At 40.6% G+C, this 10,131-nt stretch overlaps 1 protein-coding gene across 3 annotated transcripts in view; it reads left to right on the forward strand.

The window, feature by feature from the left end:
- Window positions 1–4,841, forward strand: part of guf1 (GTP binding elongation factor GUF1) — a 194,013-nt gene extending 189,172 nt beyond the window's left edge. For all 3 annotated transcript variants that reach the window (XM_068036092.1, XM_068036073.1, XM_068036102.1), the window contains one exon: window positions 4,187–4,841. In XM_068036092.1, the coding sequence (XP_067892193.1) occupies window positions 4,187–4,324 (138 nt within the window). In that variant the 3' untranslated portion in view covers window positions 4,325–4,841. The remainder of the gene's footprint in view (window positions 1–4,186) is intronic.
- The last annotated feature ends 5,290 nt before the right edge of the window (window positions 4,842–10,131 follow it).

Consider the following 10,131-nt stretch of genomic DNA (forward strand, 5'->3'; position numbering starts at 1 on the left):
CTGAGGTGGGTTCAGGACCAGCAGGGCTACCTGTCCCACAAGGCATATAGCTAATTAGGTGAGTTTCCAGTCGCCCTCCAGTTTCCCAACCTGATGGGGGTTATTTTAACTGTTGTACATCCCCGACTCCTGTTTCTCCAACCCTCTGCCAAAAGTGAAAATTCGGCCATTAAATAGATTCTGCTTAATAATATAGAACTGAAATCTTTGCATTTTTATCCAAGTGTTGTGGAATACATTAAATTAAGCTTAAAATAGAATTTCACTGACTTATTTTTGTGAAGGGAAGAAAATATTAGTGAATATGCCTTTATTTTTATGTAACAAGGTTGGTATTCTAGGATCAATCACTCAATTTTTTTAGTTTAACTAAAGGATTGTGTATTACTGTTTTTTTTGGTGTGTATCCATAAAATGTTTGGAAAATGGAGAAAATGCACTTGTCATGTGTTATGGTGAGTTGTGCTGCTCCTGCTGAGGTCCTGGTACTTGCTATCCATGTGGCCAAGGTCTCAAACTCAAGCATGATAGTTGATTAACAGCCAACCAATCACTATCCTTTTGTCGAGAGGGGAAGATCAAGAAAATTAAACAGAATCTGTTTAAGGTTGCGGTTGCTTCAAGCTGACATGCAGGTGATGGATGTGTAGAATAAACTGGTCCTTGTGGTAGTGCCTACCTGCAGTACTCCAAGTGCACTGTTGACTAACCACCAGCCTGGCTCATTAATGGAACCTCAGAGTGTAGACCTGACACAAGAGCTTGGATTCTTCAGATAATCCTTTGGGCCAATACATAAGGGGCAAGATGGGTTCCACTGGAAAAGCCACAGGAAGCTTTTCAGTGTTCCGTGTTGGTAAGTTTTGTGAATTTAGTTGGATAAAGATCAGCTATACCCCTAAACGCATTTGGTCCCTAAGGCTTGGCGTTTGCCACTATGTGCCTTAACTCTGTGAACTTAGATATTGCAGTGCAAAAGACAATACCAGATATGGTAGATCTATAATTTATCTGTTTTTAGAATTTGATAACATCTGTTAATGTTTAGCTGAAAGGTTAAAAGAAAATGCCATGTTAAGAAGGAATGACTTAACAGTAAGAGTGTAAAATTATGCTGTATTCATGTTTATTTTAAATTATAAAGTGGCTAGGCTACTGGAATTTTTTAATGACTGGAGTTCAGAGGGAGATGGTGACGTAGTGTAAATGTCACTGATCTAGTAATCCAGAAGCCCAGGCTTCCTGTCCCTGAGGACATGGATTCAAATCCCACCGTGGCAGCTTGGTGGAAATTAAATTCAATTAATTAATAAAAATCCAGAAATGAAAGCTAGTCTCAGTAATGGTGCCTTGAAACCATCATCGATTGTCGCAAAAGCCATCTGTTAAGCAAGGATCTCTGCCTTCCTTACCCAGTCTGGCCTACATGTGACTCCAGACCCACAGCTATGTGGTTGACTCTTAACTGCCCTCTGAAATGGCCTAGCAAGCCACTCAGTTATCAAGGACAATTAGGGATGAGCAACAAATGCAGGTCTTGCCAGCGACGCCCACATCCCAAGAAAGAATATTTTGAAAAATCCACAAGGTGACACTGGTGCTGTTTTAATAATTTCTAGACAGCCTATTTGATTTCAGTTGCAGGACTAATAAATTGGGCATAAGCACTTACTACTATATTATTATTTGGGGATGTGGGAAATGCTAACATTACTTTATGTGTTGGTGATTAACTTCAAATTATAGTTTCCCGTGAATACATCATTGACTTGTATTTCATACGTATTTGAATTACAGGTGATTAATTGGAGGGATATTTTTCCATTGAATATATATTTGAGTCTTAATATATGAACAACATTTCTGTTCAAGTACATTTCAAACTACTCATGCCTTTGTATGTTTTTCTATGTTGAAGGTGCATTAGAAATACTGTTATGAACAGTAGACTTTGTAACATGGTTATATTTCAAAACATTCTGGTTTTTAAGATGGAGTCCGAGAAGTCAGGCGACCTTACATCCACTCGGCTTAAGAACTAGACAGAAATCTTGGTTGCCAGGCCAACAGAGAACACAGATCAAAGACTTTTTTTGAAAAACAGAGACTGCCAGGGTAACACCTGAAGAACAATGGGTTTCACCCTCCCAGTCTTTTGGATCATAAACAAGGAGGCCATGATTCTGAGGATCCAAAAGTATCAGGCAGTTGTTAACACCTGGAAACGATGGAAGGCCCAGGTGGCTCTGTGAAACCAGACTTCTGGACTTTGCATATTGGAAAAGCACTATTGACTTTTCTTTCCAGATAAATATAACAGATTTTTCTGAAGGCAGACAGGCTATGCAGAAGACCAGCAGTAACAGCAAAAGAAAGGAAGACAACCAGTGATGGCAGCCTCAAGAGAGAGGGAACACCTGCTCTCTCAGAAGCCTGATAGTGCGAAAGGCTGTGAAGACTGAACATGTTTTGAAAGTTGAAGTTAGCGGAGAAGTGAAAAACAGGATCACCGGACATCACCTTATTCAGGGATGTCCAGGTCAGACGTGCTTGGAGAAGTGAGCGAAGAGAACATTGATTTTTGAAAGGTCTAGGAGATCCAACTAGGAGTTTGGAACTTTTAACTGCAGATTTTGCCATCAAAGAAGACTGTGTGATGTATATGTGTGGTGTCAGGTTTTTAAGAATTTTAATAAGTAAAGAAAATAACTTTCTTTATAATTTGGGGATCAGCTACTTAAAAATTACTATTTAGTTAATGGGGATAATTTCAGTTTAGTTATAATAGTCTTAAAACATTAATCTTGTGTAATTCTTTAAATTGGTCTTGGGGTTCTCTTATTTTAACATTCACGGTCTCTGAGGTCGTAACAATACACGTGTTGAAGTGTACCCTATATTGGTAACTTATTTTTTCAAAAGGTACTTGCGTAATATTTATGAAGGTAAACTAGCAGAATGGGCAGACAGGTGGCAGATGAAATTTAATACTGACGAGTGTGAGGTGATACATTTTGGCAGAAGGAATAGGGAGAGGCAATATATACTTAATGGCACAGTTCTAAATTGTGTGAAGGAACAGAGGGATCTGGGGTGCATGTGCATCAATCTTTGAAGATGGCAGGACATATTGACGTTAGTAAAGCATATGGGTACTTGGACTTCATAAATAGAAGCATTGAGTATAAAAGCAGGGAAATTATGCTGAACCTTTATAAAGCTCTGGTTAGGCCCCAACTGGAGTATTGCATTCAGTTCTGGTCACCACACTTTAGGAAGTATGTGAGCGTCCTTGAGAGAGTGCAGAGGAGATGTACCAGAATGGTTCCAGGGATGGGAGATTTTAGTTAGAAGGTTAGGTTGGAAAAGCCAGGGTTGTTCTTAGAACAAAGGAGGTGGAAGGGAGATTTAATAGAGGTGTACAAGATTATGACAGGCTTACATAAATTAGACAAGGAAAAACTGTTCCATTAACTAATGGCACAAGGACTAGGGGATGCAGATTGAAGGTTTTGGGCAAAAGATGAAGGGGGAATATGAGGAAGAACCTTTCTACACAGTTGGTGGTAATGACCTGAAATTCGATGTCCACTCGAAGGAAATAAGCTTGCAGGGCTACAGAGATCGAGTACATGAGTGGAACTGACTGGATAGTTCCATGGAGAGCCAGCATTGACTCATGGGCCGAATGCCGCCCTCCTGTGCTGTAAACGACTCTATGAACTATAGCTGGAGATACTTTGATATCTTTGTTTCCAGCTTTTCTCATTGTAGTCGTAAGTACTGAATAGGCGAGTGCTCAGTCTGCCCCAAGTGTTGACCATAAATGTGTTAAAATGCTTTTTAGGTTTCTTGCAAATTGTAAAAGAACAACAAGATGCGTTCCATATTTTAAAGGTTAAGGTGAAAGGAGGAGCATTGTGCTGAATCGGTGTATAATCCTAAATATCATAGATGCTTGTACATTTGTTGATATTTTTCCATCCTCTCTTGCTTTGTTTTAATCATTTCAAGCAGCTGGTCTGAAAACAGACACAGTGGCGAATGATTTCCTTGATTGATCATTTGTAATGAAATCACAAATATGAGTATAAAGAACACCATCAATTTTGTTACATACAGGAATGGATATGTTTTCCCCACCATTGTTGCAGGTTTGCTCAAAAGTTCTTTCTATTATTTTCAGTATGGTGGGGACATAACTCGTAAAATGAAGCTTCTGAAAAGGCAAGCTGAAGGAAAGAGAAGAATGAGGAAGATCGGCAATGTGGAAATACCAAAGGATGCCTTCATAAATGTACTAAAGAGACAAAAGGACAAATAGTGTAAAATGTAAATGGAGAATCCATTCCTTTCTGCTTAACCTGGTTATTTATCTCATTGCTCTATGTAAGATGTCATTGGTGAAGAAAGCTAATATCATCAGACCCTTCGCTTCCAAAGGAATACAATTTTGATACATTTTGACATGGTAAAGTATAGAAATTTTATCAGTGTTGCATTTGTAGAAAAATGCATTGTCAGTCTCCATATTCACTTACAATGGACAGTGTAACTGGAAGTGATGTACTTCTAGATTATGCATTTAGTTACTTGCGGTATGAGCTCTTGATTTGACTCATTACTGGAAGCTGCTAATGTTAATGGTTCTTGGGGCTCAGTGAAGTATTTCAAATCATTGTCCACAATCAAGACCAATACAGTAAAATTATTACATTGTATGACACAATGTAAATTACCTGATGACTTTTTCAAAAATACTTATTTTGTTGTAATATATTGTCAAATCGAAATAAATTCAAATTGAGATGTACAATTTCAATAAACAATTGTTAACTGTACTGCAGTGCTATTGATTGTGATATCTAGTCTGTGTATCTAAATGGTGAACTATTTTAAATGATGACTAGCTAACCAAAATAAACTGGACACAGTATTTCTATTGGTAAGCAGGAGAGGTGCTAACACCTGGTAACCTATCTTATTTCTCCCCTCTTTAATGTATCAGCAGCAAGATCCACTTGTGCCAGATGTTGAATTTGTCCATCACAGGAAGAATTGTAAGGGGCTTAAGGAAGTAGACGTACCATCTTACATTCTCTGTTTTAGATCGTGGGTGGTTGATGGTCGGCACAGACTCGGTGGGCCAAAGGGCCTGTTTCAAAGCTGTATCTCTATGTATCTCTCAATCGTTGGGAAAGCAGAAGTGAGAACCATTTCCACAATGATTGTTGAGTTCAATATCCTAGATGCAGGAAACCTTAAGATATTTTTTTACTGTGTGCAACTGAAATAAATGCAAGTCTTTCTTTTTCTATACCACTTTTCACAACCACAAGACATTTCAGCACTTTACAGCCAACGAAGTACTTTTTGAAGTGTAGTCACTGTTGTAATGTAGGAAATGTGACAGCCAGTTTGTGCACAGCAAACCTCCACAAACTGTTGATTGAGGGATAAATATTGGCCAGGACACTGGGAATAACTCCCCTGCTCTTCTTTCAAATAGTGCCATTGGGTCTTTTTACATCCATTAAAGAGGGCAGAGGAGGCCTTGCTTTACCATCTCATCCGAAAGACAGCACCTCTAACAATACAGCACTCCCTCAATCCTGCACTGGAGTGTCAGCCTTGATTTTTATGCTCAAGTCCTGGAGTGGAACTTAACCTGGAATCCTGCTGTTTGGGGACAGGGCAGGCCTTCTTGTTCTCAGCATGAACAGCTGTTGGATTTCTGCTTCTGCTTGTATCCAAATTGGATAAGGGGTGGGGGAAGAACATGGCACCAGAAAGCTGGTAGAACACTGCTCTCAGAAACCAACAACCCTAAATGCACCTTTATCTTCACTTTACAGTGGAATTCAGACCCCAGCAGTAAGGATGTCAGGTCTTCCATTATAATTCCTGATAGCTATTTTGCTTTTTCTGCTTAGATAAAATATGCTACTTATCACATACAGTCTTCACACTATTTGTAGTTTAGGAATGGAAGTTATTAGTGATGCCATAAAAATAAATGATTAAAAATTATATTTCAGATGTGCTATATAGATATGGCAAGTGACATTGTGAACATTTATGCTCATTTGGTTGGTCAGAGTTCAGCCCCACTTAGAAATGATTAACATGTAATTCCTGCCTTTAATATATATATTTTTCAGATTTATTCTCAACAACTTTGGCAAGTTTTCTTCGTTGATGGAAACAGATTTAAACTGCTGTATTGCACTTTTGCTGTAGTTAGTTATGCGGAAATAACAGGGACATTATAGTTGACTTTAATTGTCCAATATCACTTCGGTTTATATGATGTGCAAGCACAGAACTAGGAAGTACTTTTTGTGTAGGGTCACTGAAATAAATTGTCAGCATGTTCACAATGCATTTCCACTGTGCTTATTTAGATGAGAACCTGAGAATTACAAACATATTTAATATAGAAGGTAGTGTCACTTCGTCATCGTGGTTTTATGGAACTCATTTGATAACGTTTGGAGATTGGAGAGAAATTTCTTGGTGTTTTTTTTTCATAAATTTCCTAAGTTGTTTCTTAGCAATGTGGTAGTGATAGGAGACAGTATAGTCGGGGGATAGATTGTTCTCTACAGCTGTGACCGGGCGCTCCGACGGCTGTGTTGCCTGCCCAGTGCCAGGGTTAAGGACATCTCCTTGTGGCTGGAGGGGAACCAGGAGTGGAATGGGGAAGATCCAGTTGTCGTGGTCCATGTGGGAACCAATGACATAGAACCAAAAATGATCTGCTTAGAGAATTTGAGACATTAGGGTCCAAACTAAAGCGCAAAACATCAAATGTAATCATTTCCGGATTGTTACCCATGCTACGTGCAAATTGGCACAGGGTCGAGCAGATTCGAGAAAGATGTGCGGCTCAAAGAGTGGTGTGGAAAGAAGGGGTTTCGATTCTTGGGGCACTGGCATCAGTACTCAGGGAAGTGGGAGCTATTCCGTTGGGATAGGCTTCAATTGAACCAGGCTGGGGCCAGTGTCCTGGCTAATCGCATAACTAGGGCTGTGGACAGTGTTTTAAACTAACAAAGGGGAGGGTTTGGGTAAAGGGAACTTTAGAAATCCAGAGAAGAGTCAGGGCATCGGAGAAGGATAGTGCTGTGGGTAACTCCCAACAGGAAAGGACAGAGAATTTAACAAAAATTGTAGGTCAGCAAATAAGGTCATTACAGGATACAGAGGTTAAAAAAAAATGACAATGTTCCTTTATCTGAATGCATGAAGCATCTGTAATAAGATAGATAAACTAGTGGCACAAATAGAGGTAGATCTAGATCTAATTGCCATTACCGGCATATAGCTACAAGGAGAAATGAATATTCCAGGGTACACAATATTTCAGAGAGACAGATAGAATGGCAAAGGAGAGGTAGCCCTGATAGTAAAGGATGATGTAAAGACATTAAGAAGAAGGGATCTGGCCTCAGACGATCATGAAGTAGAATCAGTTTGGGTGGAAATTATGAATAGCAGGAGACAGAAAGCACTGGTGGGAGTAGTTTACAGGCCCCCTAACAGTAGTTATATATTGGACAGAACATTAAATGGGAAATTACTGGAGTGTGTTAAAAACAAAATGTATTAATTGTGGGGGACTTTAATCTGCATATACACCGGGACAATCAAATTGGCAACAGTGGTCTGGAAGATGAGTTTGTAGAATGTTTTCGTGACAGTTTCTTGAAACAATACATTGCAGAACCGACTAGGGATTAAGCTATCTTCGATCTCGTATTGTGTAATGAAGCAGGATTAATAAGCAATGTCATAGTGAAAGATCCACTGGGAAATAGTGATCATTACACCATTGAATGTCATTATGTTTGAAAGTGACACATTTCAATATCAAGCAAGAATCTTAAACTTAAACAAAACCAATTACAAAGGTAAGAGGAGAGAACTGACCAAGATTAATTGGGTAAATAGACTGGATGGTATGGCAGTAAATGAACAGTGGGAAACATTTAAAGAAACAATTCAAAAGGTTCAACAAAAGTACATGCCCTTCAAAAACAAAAACCTGTCAAGAAAGACCCATCCGTGGCTCACTCAAGAAGTTAAAGAGAGTATGAGACTAAAAGAGGCTTACAATGTTGCAAAAAATAGTAGCAAGTCTGAGAATTGGGAGTGTTTTAGAAACCAGTAAAGGGCCACCAGAAAGTTGACAAGGGAAAAAATAGAACATGAGAATAAACTAGCCAGCAATATAAAAACATTGTAAGAGCTTTTATGGCGGCACAGTGGTTAGCAACGCAGCCTCACAGCTCCAGGGACCCGGGTTTGATTCTGGGTACTGCCTGTGCGGAGTTTGCAAGTTCTCCCTGTATCTGCGTGGGTTTTCGCCGGGTGCTCCGGTTTCCTCCCACATCCAAAGACTTGCAGGTGATGGGTAAATTGGCTGTTGTAAATTGCCCCTAGTGTAGGGAGGTGATAGGGAATATGAGATTACTGTAGGGTTAATATAAATGGGTGGTTGTTGGTCGACAGACTCGGTGGGCCGAAGGGCCTGTTTCAGTGCTGTATCTCTAAATAAATAAATAAAAATAAAATAAGTAGGTAAAATGGACGAGTAGCTAAAGTGGACTTGTGTAGTAAAAGTAAAATCGGGAGTGGGGCTCGAGTCTCTCACTCACCTGGAAGAGCCAAGCAGCAGGCAGCAGACCTAGGAGAAACTGGGACCGGAGTGGGAGAAAAAATTGAGAGCAGAGCTCAAGGCCCTCACTTACCAGGAAGAGCAGAGTGGCAGTCAGTGGCTCTGGCTGTGTGGGTGCGGGCTGGGTTGAAAAGTGGGGGGAAAAGAATCTGACAGTGACGTCACGGAAAATCCTTAAGCTGATTGGTTGGTAAGTAACAACTGTTATTGCCTGTAAATAGCTTAAAAAATCAGAGAAATAAGTTAATTTTAAACACTCAAATAGCTACCTTGTAGTACTACTAAGGTTTTTAGTTAGTGTAATTTGTTCATAATTACTAATTAAAAAGAGCTGTTTGAATCCACTCATAGTGTAAGGCTATGAGTTGGTGTGTGAGGGACTTCACTGACTAGGGGAAGGAGGTGCTCTTTGGTTTCTTCCTTTACTGCCTTTTCAGCCTCCACGGTACAGGGGAAGAAGCTGATTGGCGAGTAACTGGAAGGTTATTCTACTTATTACATTAGCAATAATTAGCTTTTAAAGCTTAGTAATGGCAGGGTAGCTCGGCCAAGTAGGATGTGCCTCCTGTGGTATGTGTCCTTGACAAACACATCTGCAGGATGTGTCACTGGTTGCAGAAGCTTGAGCTCCAGGTTTCAGAACTTGAGCGATGGCTGGAGTCACTGCGGCGTATCCACGAGGCAAAGAACTACGTGGATAGCGCATTTCAGGAGGTAGTCACCCCGTTACATAAGCGATCACAGGCAGAGAGGGACTGGGTGGCTGCCAGACAGACAAGAAGGTCAAGGCAGGTAGTGCAGGAGTCCCCAAAGGGCATCCAACTTTCTAACCAGTATTAAGTTCTGAGTACCGATGGCAGAGAGGGTTCCTCTGGAGAGTGCAGCGAGAGTCATGGGCAGAGCACCATGGGTGGCTCAGCTGTGCAGCGAGGGAGGAGAAAAGACAAGGGAGCAATTGTAGGAGGGGATTCTATAGTTAGGGGAACAGATAGGCGTTTTTGTGGTCGCAGACGTGATTCCAGGATGGCACGTTGCCTCCCTGGATTTCACGAGTGGCTACAGAGCATTCTGGAGGGCGAGGGTGCACAGCTAGAGGTCGTGGTCCATGTTGGTACCAACGATATAGGAAGAAAGAGTGATGAGATCCTCAGGCTGAGTTTGGGGAGTTAGGAAAGCAATTAGCAAGCAGGACCTCAAAGGTAGTAATCTCCAGATTACTCCCAAGGCCACGTTAGTGAGTATAGAAATAGGAAAATACACCAGATAAATGTGTGGCTAGAGAGATGGTGCAGGAGGGAGAGCTTCAAATTTCTGGGGCATTGGGACTGGTACTGGGGAAGGAAAAACCTGTACAAGCCGGACGGTCTATAACTGAACAGGACTGGGATGAGTATCCTTGCAGGAGGGTTTGCTAGTGCTGTTGGGAATGGTTTAAACTAGATTGGCAGGGG

This window comes from Heterodontus francisci, chromosome 1 (assembly GCF_036365525.1).
Source record: "Heterodontus francisci isolate sHetFra1 chromosome 1, sHetFra1.hap1, whole genome shotgun sequence".
Taxonomy (NCBI): Eukaryota; Metazoa; Chordata; class Chondrichthyes; order Heterodontiformes; family Heterodontidae; genus Heterodontus; species Heterodontus francisci.